At 36.3% G+C, this 22,784-nt stretch overlaps 1 protein-coding gene and 1 long non-coding RNA gene across 2 annotated transcripts in view; one reads left to right on the forward strand and one right to left on the reverse strand.

The window, feature by feature from the left end:
- Nucleotides 1–22,784, reverse strand: part of LOC138160715 (uncharacterized) — a 239,240-nt gene that overhangs the window by 69,074 nt on the left and 147,382 nt on the right. The gene's annotated exons all lie outside the window — the stretch shown is intronic.
- On the forward strand, nt 12,539–14,338 carry LOC138160713 (olfactory receptor 2A7-like). The gene has a single exon (XM_069087473.1). It carries the CDS (start codon nt 13,144–13,146, stop codon nt 14,029–14,031), a length of 888 nt encoding a protein of 295 aa, XP_068943574.1. The 5' UTR covers nt 12,539–13,143; the 3' UTR covers nt 14,032–14,338.

Raw genomic sequence — 22,784 nt, forward strand, 5'->3', positions numbered from 1 at the left:
AAGGAGCAAAGCATGGAACAGGAGGAAGACAGTGAAGTCAGAACTCCTGAACCAAAAGCTTCCAAGAAAAATACTAGCTGGTTGCAGTCCATAAAAGACCTGAAAAAGCAGATAAGAGAAGTGGAGGAAAAATTGGGAAGAGAAATGAGAACAATGAAAGAAAATTATGAAATGAGAGTCAACAGCCTGACTGAGGAAAATACCACCTTAAAAAATAGACTAACTCAAAGGGCAAAAGAGGCTCAAAAAGGCAATTAGGAGAAGAATGCCTTAAAAAGCCAAATTTGGCAGATGGAAAAAGAATCTCAAAAGCTCAATGAGGAGAATCATTGCTTCAGAATTAGATTGGAGTGGGGCGGCCAGGTAGCACAGCGAGTAAGAGCACTGGCTCCAGTGTTGGGATGACCTGGGGATTGAATCCGGGCTCAGACACTTAGCACCCAGCCAGAAATACCTGGCCATGTAAACTTGAGCAAGTTACTTAACCCCAATTGTTTAGGGGTGGCCAGGTGGTTCAGCCAGTAAGAGCACCAACTCCAGTGTCTGGATGATCTGGGGATCGAATCTGGGCTCAGATACTTAGCACCACACCCAGAAATAACTATCTGTGTAATGTTAAGCAAGTTACTTAACCCCAATTGCTTAAAAAAAAGAATTAGATTGTAGCAAATGGAAGCTAATTACTTTATGAGAAATCAAGATGCTGTTAAACAGATCCAAACAAATGAAAGAATAGAAGGCAATGTGAAATATCTCATGGGAAAAACCATTGACCTGGAAAATAGATCCAGGAGAGATAATTTAAAAATTATTGGACTACCTGAAAGCCATGATGAAAGTAAGAACCTAGAAATCATCCTCCAGGAAGTTCTCAAAGAAAACTGCCCTGATGTTTTAGTACCAGAGGGCAAAATAGAGGTTGAAAGAATCCACCGATCACCTCCTGAAAAAGATCCCCAAAAGAAAACTCCTAGGAATATTATAGCCAGGTTCTGGAATAACCAGATTAAGGAGAGAATATTACAAGCAGCCAGGAAGAAACAATTTGAATACTGTGGAAACACAATCAGGATAACCCAGGATCTGGCAGCTTCTACACTGAGGGATCGAAGGGCTTGGAATATGATATTGCAGAGGTCAAAGGAGCTAGGATTGAAACCAAGAGTCACCTACCCAGCAAAACTGAGTATCATGTTTCAGGGGAAAATATGGTCATTCAGTGGAATAGAGAATTTTCAAGCATTCTTGCTGAAAAAACCAGAATTGAATAGAAAATTTGACAGTCAGATACAAGAAGCAAGAGAAGCATGAGAAGGTAAACAGGGGAAAGAAATCATAAGGAACTTATCAAAGTTGAACTATTAACATTCCTACATGGAAAAACAATTGTAACTTATGAAACTTTTCTCAATAGTTGAAGGGAATATATATATATGAGGGTATATGGGCATATGAATACGTATGTGAATATGTGTATATATGTTTACAGGTATACATAGATAGAGTGCACAGGACCAATTTAACAGGAAAGGATGATACTTAAAAGGTGAAATTAAGAGGTGAGAGAGGAATATAATGAGAGAAGATGGGGAGAGACAGAATTGGGTAAACTATCTCATGTAGAAGAGGCAAGGGAAATGGTTACATGGAGGGGAAGAATAGGAAGGCAAAAGGGAATGGGTTAACCTTATTCCCATTGAATTTGACTTGAGGAGGGAATGAAATACACACTAAATAGGGTATCTCACCCTCCAGTAGAGTGGGGGGGAAGGGGATGAGACAGGGGATAATGGAAGGGAGGGCAGTCTGGGGGGGAGGGAAGTTTGGAGCACCCACATTTTTTTAAGTAATTGGGTTTAAGTGGCTTGCTCAGGGTTGCACAGCCAGTTGTTTCTGGGTGTGATGCTGAGTGTCTGAGCCTGGATTCAATCCCTGGGTCATCCCAACACTGGGGCCGGTGTTTTTGCTCACTGAGCTATCTGGACACCTAAGCAATTGGGGTTGAGTGACTTGCTTGGGGTTACACGGCCAGGTGTTTCTGGGTGGGTGCTAAGTGTCTGAGCCCGGATTCGATCCCTGGGTCGTCTCGACACTGGGGCCCATGCTCTTGCTCGCTGTGCTACCTGGCCACCCAGGAGCACCTACTTTTGAAAAGGGATGGGATCAAAGTAGAGAACAGAACAAGTTGGAGGTGGCATAGAAGGGAGGGAAATACAGTCAGTCTTTTACAATATATCTACTATTTTATTGTTTTGCATTAGCCATACATGTACAACCTATACTGAACTGCTTATCTTCCCAGTAAGGGTGGGAGACAAGGGAGGAAGGGAATGAATCTGGAATTCAAAGTTTTAAAATCAAATACTCATATATATTATTATTATTACTATTTTACATGTAATTGGGAAATAAGATATACAAGCACTGGGGCATAGAGATCCACTGGAAAAGTCGAAAGGGGCATGGGAGAAAATATGGGAGAGAGCAGATTGGACGAGGGGATTTCCTGTGGGACTGCTATTTTGGGGCGGTGGGTAGGGGAAAAATGGGGAGAAAATTTGAAACTCAAAATGTGGTATAAAAAATAAGAAAAAAATAAAATGCATGTTTAAAAAATGAAATAGCTCTTGGTCTTATATACTTATTAGTTCCTTATATATTTTGGATATCAGACTTTCTCAGATAAATTTGCTACAAAGGTAAGCTCCCTCCCTTTTAAATGTTTCCCTGCATATCCTAACTTCAATTTTTGTTCATGAAGCACTTTTAAGTTCATGTACCTGGAATTATGTGTTTCATCTTGTATGATAATCTTTATCTCTTGATTCTTTAAGAGCTCTTCTCCTAATTGAATTGATCCAACCATTCTAGAGAGCAATTTGGAGCTAAGCCCAAATCTGCATATTCTTTGTTTCAGCAATACCACTGCTAGGTCTGTATCTGAAGGAGATCATTAAAAAAAAGAAAAAGGATCTACATGCGCAAAAATATTTATGGCAGCCTTTTTTTGTGGTGACAAAATATTGGAAATTGCAAGGATGCCCATGAATTGGGGAATGACTGAAAAATCTGAAATGATTGAAAAAAATGAATACAATGGAATACTATTGTGCAATAAGAAATGAACAAGTAGATTTCAGAGAAAAATAATTGGAAAGAGTTGTACAAATTGATTCAAAGTAAAATGAGCAAAGCCAAGAAAAGAATGCACACTGTATCAACATCATGTGATGATCAGCTATTCTCAGCAACAAAATGATACAAGACAAGTACAAAGAATTAATGAGGGAAAATGCTATCCACATCCAGATAAAGAACTTATGGACTTTGAATGCCAATGGACATATACTTTTTTCACTTGTGTTATTCTTTTTCATGTTTTCTTTCTTTCTTTTCATCTGTTTCTTCTTTCACAACTGTGAATAATATAGAAATATGTTTTATGTGATAACTCTTGCATAACCTATATCAAATTGTCCACCATTATATATAGTAAGAGGAGAGAGAAGGAAGATAGAGAGAAAAATTTGGAACTTCAAATCTTGTAAAAATGAATGTTAAAAATCATCTTGACATGTAATGGGGAAAATACTATTAAAATGAGGGGGAGAAAGAATTCTCCTATTCATAGCTACAAAAGAAGTCTGATTTGGTTCTCTTTTAAAGTTACTACACTGTGCCCTTCAATATTCAAGTAGTCACACATCCCAGTTTGACCTTATTAATGGCATATATTGAAAGATAATGGTCTAAACATAATTTCTTCCTTGATGCTTTTCAGTTTTCCCAGCATTCCAATCAACATGAGTATTTTTATTTTACTCCTAGGAGAAGGTCAGAAAGAATCAGTTGCCCATTAAAAGATGGCCAATATTCAGTGTTAATGAAATTCAATATACAATACTAAAATCACTTCTTCAGAACTGCGTAATCTTTTCATTTATCTCAAAACAATAAAAAGTTCTTTCTCAAAAGGGAGAGAAAATGAAGGAGAGTGAGGGAGAGAGGGAGGGAGTTTGGGGGAAAAGAGAGAGAGGAGAACTTTGACTATTGTACTTGGTGTCCTTTAAGGAGGCAAACCTCCTTAAGGATTATTGAATGATTGAGATGATTGAACAATTGAGTTACTAAATGATTGCTTTTTGTTCAAAGCTTTGTGACCACTATGGTGAAAACTATGTGGCCATTTTAGTGATAAGCTGTTGTGAATGCTGTATTTTTATTTTCCGTGATAATTTGTAACATTGTGAATGCTATACCTTGATCTTCTGTGAATGTTTTGCTCTGATTTGTTATTGAATAGAGTGTTCACTATACTGTGTAATCAGAACTTTGAAAAGCTGTTCAAACCCGTAGTCCTCTGGAAAACTGCTTATGCTTGGCTTTACACTGTGGTGCCAGTACTTTGTCTGTCTGTTTTAATATTACTTTGTCAGATTTGTCTGCTGATAGAGGATGTTGCTGTTGTTACAGAAGCCCTGGGACCTTACTGTTGGTTCAGAAACCCTAAAAGAGGATTTTCTTATTGTATGTTTACAGAAATCCTGGAGGAGGGTCTTACTGATGTTTTCAGAGGTCCTGGGACTATACTGATGATTTCTGTTGATTTCTCAGACCTTGTTCCTGGGCCTTTGTTGATTTCACAGGCAGAAATTGAATTGATGATGGTGCTGGCAATGTGAATGAATGATATTGTGGCTTTGTTAAGCTTTGTCTTCCCAGGAACAGAACTGTGAAGGACTTGAGGTGGGTTAGACACTGTGAGCTTCAATATGGAACAGGAACTGCATAAGGAGCTGGACAAGGAACTGAGAGCTGTCTGCCTTTGAACTCAGGTGACAGTTGGGTAGATTCGGGCAGGAGCTGGGACCATGGAAGAGGAACATGGAAACTGAGAGCTTGCCTCAAGACAAGATGAAAAGACCTCTCCTTGAGTATTTAATGCAAACTGAGAAGATCATGATTTACTGTGGCCTAGGGGTGGATGACTTTGTACCCTGTTTCCTGTACCTTTTCAGCATGATTGGAAACTAATCTCCAAATACAAAGAAAGAAGACTTTTTGATTGAGAGATTAAGACAATGTGACCAAGGGGTGGAGAACCTTGACCTTTGTACTTTGTGTCCCTTAAGGAGGCTTGCCTCATAAGGATTGAATTAAGGACTTACTAAATGATTGAGTTACCAAATAAATGTTATCCTTTGCTTAAAACTATTTGGCCACTTTGGTGAAAACTATGTGGCCATTTTAGTGATAAGTTTTTATGTCATAACATTGTGAAAGCTGTATTTTGATTTCTACAAATGTTTTACCTTAATTTACTGTTGAATAAATAGAGTTCACTATACTATGTAATCAGAACCTTGAAGCTGTTCATGGTAGCAGTCCTCTGGAAAGCTGCTCATGCTTGGCTTTACAGAAATGAAGGACAAACTTTCAGGGGAAAAGAGATCATTTGCCAGTTGTAAAGGGAGCTTCTTAACCAGAAAGTGACTCTAAAGGTAATGATTTTGATGAGAAATTATAAATCAGAATTAAATGATGGGTTTGGTCTTTAATGAGAATTTGGGGATGGGTGAACCCAGAGGGAGATTATTTCCTCACTCCTGCTTCCTCTATGGAGACCCATATGATACAGAGGCAGTTAAGAATGTTCAAGCATACTAATAACCAGCCTTAACCATATCTGACCTCAGGTTTGGAAATGCAGGCCTGTAGGTCTATGAACACTAACAACAATCCTAGAGCCTCAAATAAATCAATTATGAGTTCAAATATGTCAGAAAATTTCAGAATGATGAGACCTTTCTGGTCAGTGATCAAACTAATTTAGGATATTACTAAAGTTGGAGAAATACATACATATATTGCCAGATGAAAACAAATTTTTTTTCTACAAGTTATGGATGATTTAGAAATAACTTCATTGGCTGGTGTATGATGTTTTATCAGTGAACTATTGGTTCACAGTTTCTGTTTAATGCTTTTCTTATTTATTTTCTTATGCGTTTGTTGTATGTACATGATGTTGTGATGTGTGATTGTTAACTATTGTGTATATGAGAAGTTTCATTGTTCTTTTATGGTAATTTACTTATGTATGAAGGGTTTACCTATTCCAACACTGTGTGTACATATGATATATCCTGCATGTAATTTCTATACTAATCAGTAAAATAAGACATTGCCATTGTTTCTTCATGAAATTCTTATAGATATGATATAAATGGAACAGTAACGATTGCCATCAATGATGGGATACCATAGATGTTGAATTTTTGAACTTATAATAATACTTTTAATGTATACCCAAGTTACCCTGAGGAATTTTGCAGGAGTTGCTAAATGTCTTTCTAATATGAGCGATGTAATCTGGAAAAATTTGCCTCTCCCTATTGTCTCATAGAAATATTCTGGACCTGAGGAAATTATTCACAGAGAGACATGCTGGTAAAACAAATTCTCAGGTTTTAAAGTAATAGATGAGTTGATATAGAAACAGATGTGTATATATAGACCTAGAGCCATAGACACCCATCAGCATTTATAGTTGAGGTATTCTGGCAAGCAAAGCATGATTGACAGGAAGCAGCCTCATATTTGGTTCTACTGTACTTATTATGTTTTATGAAATGCCACTTTCTTTTGGACATACTTAACTCAGGTCTATATAAATCAACACTAGGGAAAGGGATTATACTTTCTACTCTTTGATTTCAAGTCCCATATATTTTCTATTCAGATGACTCACTAATTTATTTAGCTAGCCCTCATCTCTTTCCTAAGGTTTATTTACACGATTACAAATGTTCTAGTGATATCTTCATTTGTATGACCACAACCATCTCAAACTCAATAAAGTCAAAACAGAATTTATTATATTTCCTCCTCAACTTGCTTCTCATCCTAACTTCTTTTTCTTGTCCAAGAAATTACTACCTTCAAGGCATCCAGGTTCCTAACCTAGAAGTCATCCTCCACTCTTAATTCACATTGTCCCTGGTATCTAAACAATTGTCAAGTTTTGTTGATTCTACTTTCTCATTTTCATTTTTGCCTTTCCCTCATCCTTTTTTATACCACAGCCACCATATTGCAGGCACTCATCATCACCTGTTGCCTGAACTATTGCTTCCAACCTCTACCCTCTAGAACCCATTTCCATACAGCTACCAAATTTGATATTCTGTAAGAACAGATATTATTATGTCACTTCCCTGATCAAGAAGCTTCAATGGTTCCCCAGTGCCTATAGATATAATAAGAACTCCCCTCTTCATAGTTTAAAACACTTTATAATCTGACTCTGATCTATCTTTCTAACAGGGTTACACCCTCTTCTAATCCTGCATTCTATGTTCCAGTTAAACTGGCCAATTAGCTGTTCCCTATATGTGACATTCATCCTCCCACCTCCTTGCCTTTGTACAAACTGTCACCTGTGTCTAGAATGTTCTTCTGTCCTCTATTTGTTATACCTCCTAGGCTTTTCTTAAGTGCCACTTCCTTGAAGACTTTCCTAATTCCTTCAGTTATTGTTTCTCCTCCCCCAAACTTTGTGGGATTTTTTTCATATATTCTATATTTAGTTACCTGTGAATATATTTATATCACTCTAGTAGAATATAAACCCCTTGAAAGCAGAGGCTATCTGCTCTATTTTTATTCCTAGTGCCTAGCACAGTTTGTGTAATATTTTATGTACATAATAATAGACAGGTAGAAAACATGATGAACTGAGTGCTTGATATGAAGTCAGAAAACCTGAGTTCAAATTCTGCCTTAGACATTTACTAGCTATGTGATTCTGGGCATCTCATTTAACATCTTTCATCTTCAGTTGCCTCATTTACAAAACAGTGATAATATTAACAACTATCTTAGTCTTGTTGTGAAGATAAAACAAGATAGTATTTATAAAATATGCTTTGCCTATATTAATACACTATATAAATATTATCTATATAAGTGATTTCCTTAAAGAAGAAATCCGACCTTGTCATGCCCCCACTCAGGAAACTCTAAACTATTTCCTCTAGACTCAAATAAAAACTGCTAGACTTTTAAAGATTTTAAAAACATGGTCTCCTTTTATCTTTTTTCAGTCTTTTAATACATTAATCTCCACCATTCAAGCTATGGTCCAAACATACAAGTGTAATTTCTGTTTTCTTTTGTTGTTGTCGTTCTCCATCTCTCATCTCAATCCCTTTGCATTGGATGTCTATAAGAGTGTCCATGGAACACTCTTCTTCCCAATGTCTGACTCTTAGAAACCCTGGCTTCATTTGAGATTCAGCTCAAATGCTATCTCCTGTGGCAGATCTTTCCCAGTCCACATGCTTGCTGGTACCTTCTGCTCTGATGATATGGTTATGTATTTATCCTATATGTACTATTTCATGTATAGGTTGTATCTTCAATTAAAAAATACAAACTCCTTGAACTTACATTTTCCCCTCACATTCCCTAGCCTGGTAAACAGTCAGCACTTAGTAAGTGTTTGGTGATTGATTTTTATGATTCTTGATAGCTAGCATTTCTTCCTTGAAAACTGCCTCTTCATATCATTAGAGCAATTGGCTATTGATGGTAATAACATTTAAAGAGATAGGTTGTCAAATATATGTTCATGAAGGAGATAGCAGCCAGGATGGTGATGGGTTCTTAAATGATGCCACATAAGGAATTTAGGGGAAAAAAGAATTACCCAAGTGTTACTCCTCTCCCTATGAAATTAAAAGGTGTAAGAGAGAAATAGAGGGCATTCCTGGAGAAATATGCATTTTCTTTTATGACCTAGATGTCAAGGGGCAGGGTGGTAGAGAGTGGAGAGGGAAAAAAATAAAGACTGGTTGTTGCTCCTATGAATGTCCAATTGAGGGAAGAAAGTTTTAAATTAATAAGAGCTTTGGTAGAAGAAACTTTGAAATGGGGAGCAGCTGAGATGTGGCCAAAAGTAGTCACCACTTATCTGTAGATAAGGCCGAACTTAGAAAGATACTGAAAAATAGGATTGAACATTTTCCACAAAATAGGTTTAACTCCTCCTTCATTGATATCAATGAGCATCTCTGCCAAATGGATTATACCAAATTAGCACCAAACAAGGTGATTATATCAAATTAAATTTGAGTTCTTTCCAAAAAAAACTTAGGCAATTAAATCTCTCATTCTCATGTGAATTTGTTTGTTTATAGATTATTTATTTAAAATATTTATCCAATTAATAAAATAATACTTGACCACAGGTACATGTGGGCATAACAAAAGAAGGGGGTTTTTATGTTTTTTTTTAGTCTTGAAGGTGTGGGTTTTTAAAAATTCAAACGGAAACATCCCCATTTCTTAGTTCTCCTGAACTGTATCTTCTGTGGACACCACTTGTATCCATTACCTACTATTCTAGTGGTTAGAGGACAAGATTTGGGGGATTCTGGTATTATAGAATTTCATCCCTTTTGGAAAGGGATGTATATCCCAGTATAAATTTCACAAAATGGAAATTTTGGAAAGAGAAATTTTCCTAAGTGATCTGTGACCCAATAAAATGCTCTAATAGCATCTAACAAGCTCCATTGGGACCCTAGAACTCATTTGCTTGCATAAAGTTATTCACTTGCCAGAGATTGTGGATTCAAATTCTTTCTTTTTATTGCAACTACAGTGTAGTAAGGGGCTCAGGCCAAAATAGAGAGAAAGGATGAGTATCAGAAATTAGTGCCAAACTCCAGTGGCCCTCTGAATCTATTTCCCCTAGTTTATAATGAATTCACTTATGCGATTCTGGAGTTGGTGTAATCTCAGTAGTCATGAAATGTCAGGGGAATTTAATTATTGTCTTGAAAGATTATGACTTGCTTTTGTTGAAGTTTCCAGTGTTTATCCTGTGAGTTATCAACAGGACTCTTTCCTATTCCCCTGAAATCATCCTGCTGGGATCCTGAGAGACTGAAACAGATAATTCTTGGTTCCTTTGCAATGAGAAAGTAGTTGGATATGAGGTTCAATAGACCCTCCAATTACTTTCAATCTTTTGAATTATCTAGGGATGAGTTTGTGTTGAACTGTGTAAAGAATAAAACCTTTACTTCTGTGTATATCAGTGAGGAAGTCCCTGAATACTACCTTGGTCCTTATCTACCTGGACAGTAAGGCCTCCTAAAACTGAAATTCTCCCCCAGTAGATTCTGGTGGGAGCTGAATCTCCAGCCCCAGTTTTCACATGCTTTTCCTACTTGTCTGAGACTTGCATATCTAACAAACTAGAAAAGAATGATACTAACAACACTGTAAGTATAAATGTTTCATTCACTAGATGGAGGCTCATAGGTTGATTGGGTGACCCAGGATAGTATAAATTACCAGTCCTGGGATGGAGATTAAGAAGCTACTTCTTAGCAGACCCATTCTCAGGCTCTGATTCTGGGTTCACAGAAGTTGGGCTAGGGTTATAGGTCCTTCACAGAATATATTCTCATGACCATGCTATATCTATGGTGGTGGTGATATCTCAGGACTTTCAGAGTCAGTGATGAAACAAAGAAGGGTCAAAGAGCTACATGGTGAGGGAATTTCCAATAGAAGTGCAATATGCTGCAATCAATCCAAATGAAGAGCCATGAAAGAAGCTATTCTGTCCTAAGCTTTTCAATTCCCCTTGACCCTAGTACATCTAAGAAATAAAATCTTCGAAAATTTACTAGACCATTGAAGTCTACTATTATTCTTCTCTGCTAAGAAATGAAATGACCACTCTGAGAATACATTAAGTAAGAGTGTTAGATGTCAGCTGTGGAAGAGAGGCTTTAATTCTTTTTGTCCCTATCAAACTGCTAAGTTCTGAGGTGTAAAGAAAGCTATTCAGATTTGGATATCTTCCTCAAATTTCTCAAATCACTTTATCAGCTCCTCTCTCTTACTCATTTCACACCTCTCCTTAAATCATAGTCATTTACTCCCATGAGGTTGAATGTTCCTTGGGATCAATCTCTATTTTATCTCTCTTTGTATTTTCATTTTTTTATTGGAGTATGTTGGACATGGGAGATGTTAAAGGATTGTTGAATGGAATTATATCATATTTAAGCATTCTCTAAACCCAAGTTATTTACTGAAATAAAATGTCATGAGAAAGTAGCAAGAAAAATAGAAAATGAAAAATTAAATTGCAAAGCAAAAAAAAATACAATCGGTTCTGCTGTAATGCTTGCTTTGGTTTTGTTAATGAGAAACAGAAAAGTTGCTCCAGCTAAACCACTGAACATAACATACATACCTCTATTCTCTACCAACTGCTTCAATTAACTGCTTCTGTTGCCTTTCAACATGGTATAACACAACTTCACAGTAACTCACAAGCTATACCCCTCCCTGCACCCACTTCCACAGGCAAACTTCAGTTGTTTGTTAAGGTAAAATTTCATATTTGTTATATATCTTCTTGTACAGTAGGAGCTGTTGGTGGAATAAAGAGGGTAGTCCACACAATCCCCAGTCCCAGTTCCACTGCCTTGCCCTCCCCCTAAGATCTCCACTGTTACACAAAACAAGTCTCCAATTTGCTATATCTGAAAATAAGTGTCTCATTCTATACCTTGAGTTCATCACTTCATTGTCAGGATGTGGGCAGCATTTTTCAGGACTAGTTCTATGGAATCAAGGAGGACATTGATCATACTTTTAAAATATTTCTTAGTGGGGCAGCTAAGTGGTGCAGTGAGTTAAGCGCCGGCCCTAGAGTCAGGAGGACCTGAGTTCGTTTCCGGCCTCAGACACTTAACACCCACATTAAAAAAACAAAAAAAACAAAAACCAACTATCCGTGTAACCTTGGGCAAGTTACTTAACCCCAATTACCCTCCAAAAGGATATATATATATATATGTGTGTGTGTGTGTGTGTGTGTGTGTGTGTGTGTGTGTATCTTAGTGGGTTTTTTCTGTTATGTCATTGTTATTACATAAATTTCTCTCTGGGTTATATGCTCACTTCATTGGATCACTTCATACAAATTTTCCCGTTTATCCAAAACAATTCCTATAATCATTTTTAAAATGCAGTGATGTTCCATTAGAAATTCATACCATATTTGTTCAACTATTCCCAAGTGGGAAGCAAGCCCCTTAAGTTCTTTACCACCAAAAAAAAGCAGCTATAAATATTTTGACATATAGGTACTTTTCTTCTGTCTTTGATCTCTTTGAGGTATAGGTCTAGTAGTAATATTAAAGAATTAATAGATATACACAATTTAGTGATATTTGAGTATAGTTTAAATTTCTTTCCAGAATGACTGGATTTATTCATAACTCCACCAATCATTAATTGGTGTTCCTGTTTATCCTAACTTCCTCTGATAAATTTTCATTTTTCCTTTTTGGATCATTTTTTCCAATTTGATGCATAAGAGCAGGAATCTCAAATTTGTTGGTTTTCATATTTCTATTATAAAATTTGTAGTTTTGTATGCCTATTTTTATCTTCAATTTCTTTCTTTGAGTGTTGATTATTCATATCTTTCACCATTTATCATCTGGGGAAAGGTTCATATTCTTATATATTTGAAACAATTCATTTCATATCTTAGAAATTAGGCTTTTCTCAGAATTTGCTAGAAAGATTTTTTTTCCTAATCAACTATTTCCAATCTACCTCAGAATTTGTTTTTGCAAAATCATTTGAATTTTACATAATCAATGTTGTCCATCATATATTTTCATGGATTCATCTCTTATCCATAGTTTCAATACATATTTCCTTCACTGATTTTCTGGTTTTTAATATTATGTGGCATTGTATAGCTTAGTCATGAATCCATTTGGAAGTTTGTATATGATGTTAATTCTTGGAATAAAGCTAATTTCTGTCAGACTTCTTTCTGCTTTGCCAAGAAATTTCTGTCAAATAGTGAGTCCTTCTTCTAGTAGCTGGGGTCTTTGGGAATAAAATATCATTTGAACAGAAATTGAGTTTTGAAGAATTCAATAATGTCACAGAAAGGTCATTGAAAGTGTTACACATACCAAATAAATAAGACTAAGCTCAATATAGACATCTTTATTTACTGGACCTTGGCAATCTCTTTGTCTCTGTCACAGAAGTACAGCAAACAATCAGACAGTGGTCAGAGAATTCATCTTGATGGGATTTCCTGTTGGACATGACATGCGTAAGTTCCTCTTTGGGCTCTTTTCTCTGCTGTATGTCTTCACCCTAATGGGGAATGGAGTAATCTTAGGACTCATCTGTGTGGAGGCCAGACTCCACACCCCCATGTACTTCTTCCTCTCACACTTGGCCATTGTTGATATTTCCTATGCCTGCAACACTGTGCCCCAGATGCTGGCAAACCTACTGGACCCAGTCAAGCCCATCTCCTATGCAGGATGTATAACACAAACTTTTCTCTTTTTGACTTTTGCCCACACAGAATGTCTCCTACTAGTGGTAATGTCTTATGATCGATATGTAGCAATTTGCCACCCCCTCAGATACTCTGTCATCATGAGCTGGAGGGTATGTATCACTCTAGCACTGACCTCTTGGGTTCTTGGATGCCTTTTGGCCTTTGTCCACCTATTTTTATTATTGCCATTGCCTTTCTGTGGTCCCCAGAAAATCAACCACTTTTTCTGTGAAATTATAGCTATTCTCAAACTTGCCTGTGCTGACACCCATACCAATGAAATCTTGGTCTTGGCTGGGGCTGCTTCTGTGTTGGTGGGGCCTTTTTCCTCAATTGTGATCTCCTATATACGAATCATCTGGGCAGTCTTGCATATCCAGTCAAGAGAGGGCAGACAGAAAGCCTTTTCCACCTGTTCCTCCCATCTCTGTGTAGTAGGACTCTTCTATGGCACCGCCATCATTATGTACATTGGGCCCAATCATGGGGACTCCAAAGGGCAGCAGAAATATCTCCTCTTATTCCATAGCCTGTTTAACCCCATGCTAAACCCCCTTATTTATAGTCTGAGGAACAATGAAGTAAAAGGTGCTCTGGAGAGGGTTTTGGGGAAGGAGAGATAATTATGAAAGACTTGACCACCTACATGAACTGTGGATTATCATTCAAAAACTGTGATGATTGTCCTTTGAGTGGCAACTTAAAATCAGATTTTATACAACTAAGTTGGGCAAAGGAGAATCTGTGTATCTACATGTGTCTTTTTTCTCTTTGTCAAACTGTGTAAATAGTTTTTAAAAGTTGCCAAGTTTCTGAAGAAAATACAAAAATAACCTACCAAAATGACTGACACCAGTCAAACAAAAAGATGCCCCTGAGAACAGTAATATTTTTGTCTATTGAGCTGGTAAGAAGGGAAGTCATCTGGAGTTATGCATATACTTGATGAACCGAGGCACAGAAGGACCAAAGTGATAAGAAAATGCTGAGACATTACAGAATAATTTTACAATGCAGAGTAGATATAAATGCCCTTTGACCCTATCAGACAAATAATGATTCAGAGAAATGATTGTTCTTGGAAATATTACATCAAAGATGCAATTTTTCTGCAATTCTCAAAAATTAAGGATAAATATAAACTGTTGGAACATAAAAATAGTATAATGACTTTGTGATTATGTTCATGCCATAGTACTTGAAACTTTGTGATTAATAAGTGTTTGAAAAAATTATGTTTTAATTACCCTAATTCCTGCTTGATTTAATCACAGATTATATGCAAAATTATCTCCCTGGAAACACTGATCATATTCACCTTTGTCATAGCAATATTCAATGTCTGGTCAATGACTAAATATACTCTTTAGATTTCAGGAAAGCTAGTGACCTCTCTCTCTCTCCTAGTCTTTAGAGATTTAGGAATCATGGATGGGGAATTGACTCTTTACCTTTCCTAGCATCAGCCCATACATAGGATTCAGACAATAACCAGCAAGCTCCAACCATTTCTAGATTCAAGAACAAGAGAGCCAGTTTCTGATGTCTTCCACTTCTTGCTATTAAAGGTATGTACTGTTATGGTTTGTCTTTCCAACTTTATGGATGGAGAAGGAGGGAGGGAATTGATATTTTACAAATATCATCTCACTTGATCTCCACAACAACCCTGTGAGATAGGTGTTATTATTATCCCTATTTTACAGTTTAAGATAATTAAAATATACAGAGTCATGTTCAGAGTTATACAGCTAGCAAGTGTCTAAGGCTGGACTTGAATTCAGGTCTTCCTGACTCTAGGACCAACACTTTATCAACAGGGCCACTTATCAGTCTCTTAGGTGTTTTGGTAACTAATATAGTGATATGCACATAGGAATAAAGACTGGACCAATGAATTCAGCAATATAGGGAACTCCAAGACAAGAAAAATACCTACAGTTCAGCATCTTCTCTGCAACTTATGTTCTTGAAGATTTGCCTAGATCTCTCTGAGTTTAGATATCTGACACAGATGCAAACAGCTAGTGTGGGTCAGAGGTAAGATTTTGGACAAGGTCATCCTTACTGAAGCTAACTCTCCATCTATTAAATTACTATGTCCCTGCTTTGGACATGATGGGCACTTAGTAAATCCTTACTGATTTGAGTAACTGCATTGTACAACCTGGGCACAGACCATAAAGAGTTCTTTCCACTGTCTTGGATTGAAAGAATAGGAAAAATGTATCCTAAGAGTATGCATCCAAAATGTTGTTCCATTACTGACTGTCCTAAAGAAATTAAATAAGAGACAAAATATTTGAAGGCACTGGTGAGAACATTTTAAAGAGTTTGAAGACAGATAAGGAGATGACCACTTCATTTATTCATTCACTTATTTATTCAATAATTATCAAATAGGCTTTTGAAAATATTTTAAAATCCTTTTATATCTAATCCTGTAATGTTGATTTTACTGAAAGAGTATTCAACATTCATTAAGAGATAAAAAATTTATTTTACAGGGCAGTGGGTTAAGGTATTTTAAAATTAAGGAAGGGCTTTATATATATATGTGTGTGTGTGTGTGTGTGTGTGTGTGTGTGTGTATGTATGTATATACAAACTCCATTCTGCCAGGAAAGAGGAATTCACAGTTTTGTGCTAAAAACATGTAAGGCATAAAGTAAAATTTCTTCTTTCCTTCTTTCTGTCTTTAATGTCAGAAACAGGGATAGACACTTTCAGTGCCCATTTGAGCACTGGGGAGAATATCTTCTCTTTGATTAGTCTTAATAAGGATAGAGAGAAGAGAATAAAGAAAAATGCCAGAGAAAAGTTGGAGGGAAGTCATTGACAAGTGAGGATATCTACCTTTAAGAGGTTTTCATTCAAAACAAACCAGGGGACCAAGAAGTCATTGATTCTAATGTAACAGACTCAAGAAGGTGGTGGTTGAAAAAATATTCTATTTATGCCCAATACCATGGAGTACCAAGGTTGGCTTCATCTGTGTTTGCTTCTCTATTGTCAGCTATTTTTAAGGACTAATGAAAATGCAACCCCAGTATTTATATTTTTATAAATCATAATATTTTAATGCTCTATCATACAGGCTTTTACTAAAATTGTTTACAAATTATAGTATTGATAAGTGGATGCATGTAGGTGGAAGAAAATGAGCATTTTTCCTTTCCCAACGTAGCGCTTAAACAACTTTTTAGAGGATATCAAACCAAATTCTAAGTAGGGTAATCAACCAAAAAAAATTACAGTGAGCCATTTTTGCAGTCCAGTACAGCTTAGGAAAACTGTAAAGGGTCTGTGGACTTTGCAGTGGAGGCTGGGTAGAAATAGAGTGAGATGAAAGTAGCACCAACTAGGGGCTTGGAAATGACTATGGAATGCCACAATAGCATCACTAAGAGTTTTCAGTGCTGAGAGATGATAACAAGATTAAATGCTCTGTCAGAAAGAGATTACAGAGGACCTTTGGGCTAGCACTTGGTGCAGAACCCAAGGCCACTTGGCAGTTTCATTGCCAATCACAGTGACTGAGTAGGGAGGAGTGCTTGCAGTCCTAAACAGTAGAGGCCCCTGCCTGGCTATGGGTCACAGTTCCAGTGTGGAGACGTGTGTGGTTATAATGGGGCAGTGACCAGAGATACAATGTTCAAGAATCAGAAAAGCTCAAAAGAAGAAGACAATGACTTGAAAACATCTCATAAAAATGGAATAAATTATAAAATATTGCTGAAAACAGATGACCTGGAAAAAAGAGAAATAATTTAAGAATTACTAGACTGCCTGAAGGCCATCTTCAGAAGAAAAAGGAGCCTAGATATCATATTTTGAGAAATTATCAAACAAAACCACCTAGATATCATAGAACCATAGAGCAAAGCAGAAATTGAAATAATCCATGAATAAACTCCTGAAAGAGATCCAGAAATGAAAATTCCCAGGGTTATTATAGCCAAATTTCAGAGCTTCCAGGTCAAAGAAAAGATACTGCAAGTGGGCAGAGAGAACCATTCAAATGCCATGAAGCCACTGGCAGTAAGACATGAGATTTAGTAGTTTCCATTATAAAGAAGCAAAGGACTTAGAATATTATATTCTGGAAGACAAAGGAGCCAAGATTACAACTAAGAATAATTTTTGCAGCAAAAGGAAGTATAATCCTACCAGGGAAAAATGAACATTTAATGAAATTGAGAACCTACAACCTTCCTGATGAAAATAATGAGCTGAAAAGAAAATTTGACATTCAAACAGAAGATTTAAGAGAAGCCTTAAAAATGAGTGAGAAATCTAGAGAGTGGCAGTAAGCATGACAAGGACTAGCAGGAAAAGGGAATCAAGAGTAAAATACAATGGAAGATAGCAAAGTGTCCAGATCCAAAATCTAAATAAAATAATTAGCAAAAATAAGCTAAAACTGAAAAAAATAGTTGTGGAAGTATTCAGTAATTTGAAAGAGAACAAAATTAAGAAGACAGACAAAAGGAGAGCTGTTGAGTTTAACTTTCTATATACCAATCCTTAAAATATGGATAAGAAAGGGAAATAGAACTCTTCACTAGATATGGGAGATAATAAATTAATGAGTATAAGCAACAGTTTGATAGGATGGGGTTGATTACTGCAACCCAGAAAAATAAGGGGAAACTTTTTATAAATTGATGAAGAATAAAATAATCGGAAATAGGAGAATAATGTACACAATAGTGATATTGTAAAAGTAGACTCTGAAAGCTATAAGAAATATGATCAATACAATGCAAATTTTAGGGGTGTGTCTGTGCACGTTCGCGTTTGTGTGTGTGTGTGTGTGTGTGTGTGTGTGTGTGTGTGTGTGTGTGTGTAGCCATGAATGGAATTATTTTTTGCTTGATAATGCCTATTTGTTACAAAATGCATCAGTGAAACCTTAGAAAAAAGAAAAGATCAGATAAGACAGGAACTGGCATTTTATATCAAAAAGATAAGTACCTTTTTTTTTTTAAGAGTCTAGGCACATGAAAATGAAAGAATGATGGAGAGCATCAAAAGTAGAAGAAACCAAACATTTATTAAGTGCCTTTTATGGGCTGGGGACTGAGTTAAAAACTTCAAAAATACTATCTTGTTTAATCAACAACCTTAGGAGATAGATTCCCTTATTACCCCCATTTTACATTTGAGCAAAGTAGGACAGATAGTTGTTAAGTGACTTGGACAGGGTCACACAGCTTCCTGATTCAACATGCAGCTCTTTGTCTTTTGTATCATCTAACTGTCTAGGTGAGAGACAAACAAGAGTGACAGAAAAATGAATGATGAGTTGCCTATCTGACCAGCAAGGAATAATTGATTATTTAGCAGAAATTATGAGCACCTTGTGTGAAAGTGTTTAGTCTGAGAATTGGTGATAGATAAGATGGGGAAAATACCATGTACTTTAGAAGAACAGATTCCAAAAGGGAGTGAAAAAAAGATAGGTATTTTCTATGTCAAAAGACTACAAAAGGATAAGTTGGCTCAACAGGTTTGGCATACTCTGAATGACGATGGTATAAATGCAAAATACCCCAAATAAGAGAAAAATTCATAAACAATGAGTACTAATTTATAAATCATATTCATACATACAAAACAGTTTTTCACATTCTGACAATTCAAAGCACCTCTGTATTCTGTATTTCTGGTATTCTCGATTGTCTCTGAGGTCCTTCATATCCCTGACTGGCTCAGTTTTTAGCACTTCTTACCTGCAATCACTTGCAAATAGAGCCTCTGGTGAAGCTCCTGCTGAAAACTCAATTCGAATTTGGGGTGTACTCCCTTCTCAGGATTTCTCAAACATATATACTTCATTTTGTACAATTACAGACTCACTTTGTGGTCAAAACACTTGATAAGGCTATGTTATGAAAAAAGAATGACAGGGGGTAACTAAAGATATTGATTAAGCTTCATATGTAAGTCTTTGACAAGCTCAGATTTCAAAAGATCAGATACAAAAGGTGGAATGGTGGACAAAGAATAAAGCAAAAAGGCTATATATAACTCACATGCTCTGTTTCTCTTTGTCAAAACCAAGCAAACTGCATCTACCCTTCTGGGTGCTAGCTTTGCCCCAATGGTTTTGCAGTGGGTATTCTCTCTAAAGCAGAGTTCAAGTCCCTTCCTATTGTGTTTCCCCTCCGTTGAGTCATTAAATAATTGTCAGTTCCATTTAACCACTTAACATGAATTAGCTTTCACAAAGGGCTATTTACTCTAAAAATACAGCATTGACAAAAGTACAAATATTCTGCACCCTACCCCCAATGGCTCAGAGCATGTACACTTTCTATCCATCCTCAGTGTTGAAGATTAACTCAATTTCTACATTGCATTGACCTAACCAAGTTTGTGCCCAAAGTCATCATCACTGTCAGATTAGTCTTTGTCTTACCTGCTGCTGAGCCATTAAATGAACTAGAAAACAGTGCATGCCTTGCAGTCTTTCCAATGGAATTCCATCATACATTATTGTGAGTCTTCCAAAATCAGGTGCTCCATCCTCTCCCATGCAGGGAATTTGCATGAGCCAAATACACTGATTCATGCATTCAGTGCATGTGCAAGTGCTTAAAGCTTAGAACAAGTTGAGGTTTGCAGTAAATGTTAAAGACATCAAATACTAAAGACTGAAAAGTTTTACTGCAGCGAGCAGAAAAAATTAGTGGCTCCAAAAATGAACTAACTACTCAACTCTTATTCTGCTGGAATGTTTCCTCTATCAAGAAATATGATTTTCCAAAGAATTGGAAATTAAGGGGGTGCCCATCAATTGGGGAATGGCTGAACAAGTTGTGGTATATGCATGTTATGGAATACTATCGTGCTATAAGAAACGAGGAGCAGACGGTCTTCATATTTACCTTAAAAGAACTGATGTTGAGTGAGAAGAATAGAACCAGGAGAAATTTGTACACAATTACAGACACAACGTATGTGTGATGACCAACTTTGATAGACTGGACTCTTCTGAGCAATGCAGTGATATAAGTCATTCCCAAAAGACTCATGATGGAGAGAAATATGTGCATCCAGAGAAAGAACTAGAAAGAGCTAAGTTTATATCCAGGTGGAAGCAAAATACCTGATCTTTTTCCTTCTCTTATTTGGTTTTATGTTCTCTTTACCATTTTTCATTCCAGCTGGTGCAGTCCGTCCTTATAACCTGACTAATGTATAATGTGAAAGTATTTACAGATCCTATACTTGACTATAAGCCGCCATGGGGGGGAGGCGAGGGAGGGGGACAAAGTGTGAAATTCAAGGAATTGTGGAATTGAATCCTGTAAACTAAAAGGAAATAAACAAATTAATAAAAAAAAAGAAATATGATTTTCAAATTGCAAACTGTACAACAAAAAATAGTAAAGAGGAAATTGATGAGATACTAATGTGACATTTAGCAATTCTTAATGATTTCTTATCTCAGAGTTTCTATTAAATGCATTTTATAGTAAAGGTTTTAAACATGGCCAAAAGAGACACAATAAACAATCTCTCAGCTTTCATAAGAGTTTAAGTATTTTATGCCTACGTGAACCCCCAGTAATGATATTTGAGGGAGAGTAGAGAATGGGAGAGATGCCATGGAACTGAAGTTTGGACCATTTTGCCTTGATTTCAGAAGAGAGATTGGGCATTCTCCAAACTATAAGTTAATTGTTAGAAAAAATAGCTTATTAAACATAGCATTTCTAAACATTTTGAAAGAGATGTTCTGATTAGTATGAACTAAACTAAAGGTTAATTTGGATAGGTCTTATATTCGAATAATGATTAGACCAGCAGTGAAACACAGCATCATAATGTCACCTGTATAACTATCTATATGGCATTGAATAGGCCCTTTTACCTCTGAGTTTTCAATTTCCTTGTAAGTAAAATAAAGGGATTGGACTAGGTGAACCCTCAGATCAATTCAAATTCTAATTATCTTCTATAGTTCTAAGTCATGCACAAGTGATTTAGGTCTCTTCTTTTTATAGTTTCTGTGTGATTGGAACAGAGCAATAGGTACCTGGGTATCAAGGGTTTAAAGTTCATACATAAACATACACAAAGCCTGCATGGGGTAAACATACCTCTATTTTACATGTTTCTGACCCATTTTCCTTCCTTAAGAAGTCAGGGTGAGGGGTGGTTAGGTGGTGCAGTGAATAAAGCACTGACCCTGGAGTCAGGAGGACCTGAGTTCAAATCCGGTTTCAGACATTTAACACTTACTGGCTGTGTGACCTTGGGCAAGTCACTTAACCCTAATTGTCCTGCCCTCACCCTCCAAAAAAAATCTTTATAAAAATAAGTCAAGGTGAGTGTTTTTATATTTCCTCATGTATTTCTAATATTAAGATCTCTCATTAATTAATCAATTAACTCTTGGCTCCTATCAAAAGTTACTTTAATTTATTAGATAGAGTAGAGGAACCACTTCCAATGAGTTTTCACTTATCTCTCTTTATCAGACACCTAATCTCCTAGGTTTATCTAAAAATTAAGACTACAGTCATACAATTTCTTGACAGCATAACATACAATAAAATATGAATAACTATTTATATTTCATCAGCTCTGGGAAAAATCCCAACCAGTGTCAACTTGAACCATCACTTTAACTCTAGACCTCTTCTAAGCTATGTGTGGCAATCAAGGTTATGTGACTTGCCCATGGTCACACAGCTCGTAAGCATTTTTCCCAGGATTTGAACTTAGATCCTTTTGATTCCAGGGCCATTGCTCTATCCTACCTGCCCTGGACCTCTCCGAACTTCCTCAAACACAAGTTCATCATTCAAGGATATGATTGAAGACTCTTTTCAATTATTTTCTTCATCTTTCTTCACAGCATAAAAGCTAAAAATGTTTGCTCAGCAAATAAGTTCTTACTCTGTCTTACTCCACCCATCAGAGTTGACAAAGACTCCAGGATGGTAGTTAAATTACTAGTCTCTGGAGGTTGTATTTCCTCTTAAAGATACTATAACTTTAACATTCTGGAAAAGCCTATAGACCTCATTATTAAAATGTTTTGAATGAATGAAAAAATACATAGGATTATAAAAAACAATTATATTGAAAGGAAGATTTATTTTTATATTCAAATTTATGTAACCTTTGAAATCTATTGATGGACCATGGACCTCAGGTTAAGAAACCATGGACCTCAGGTTGTGTCTGTGGAAGATATTATTGAAGTTTATATTACAATTATATTTAAATACAACATTTAGCATAAGCTTTTTGTAATCAATAAGGTCTAAGTCACTTTCTAGCTCTAAAATTATAATACTGTGTCCATCGATTATGGAAAATAAGTGAAAAGATATAGAGACAGGAGATAAAATGTTTC

This window comes from Petaurus breviceps, unplaced genomic scaffold (genome assembly GCF_028583685.1).
Source record: "Petaurus breviceps papuanus isolate PSGF00001 unplaced genomic scaffold, PetGlider_PUasm1.0 181, whole genome shotgun sequence".
NCBI lineage: Eukaryota > Metazoa > Chordata > Mammalia > Diprotodontia > Petauridae > Petaurus > Petaurus breviceps.

Excerpts from the sequence above, each read along its gene's own strand:
- LOC138160713 (XM_069087473.1), top strand. The coding sequence starts at position 13,144 with ATGGGATTTCCTGTTGGACATGACATGCGTAAGTTCCTCTTTGGGCTC.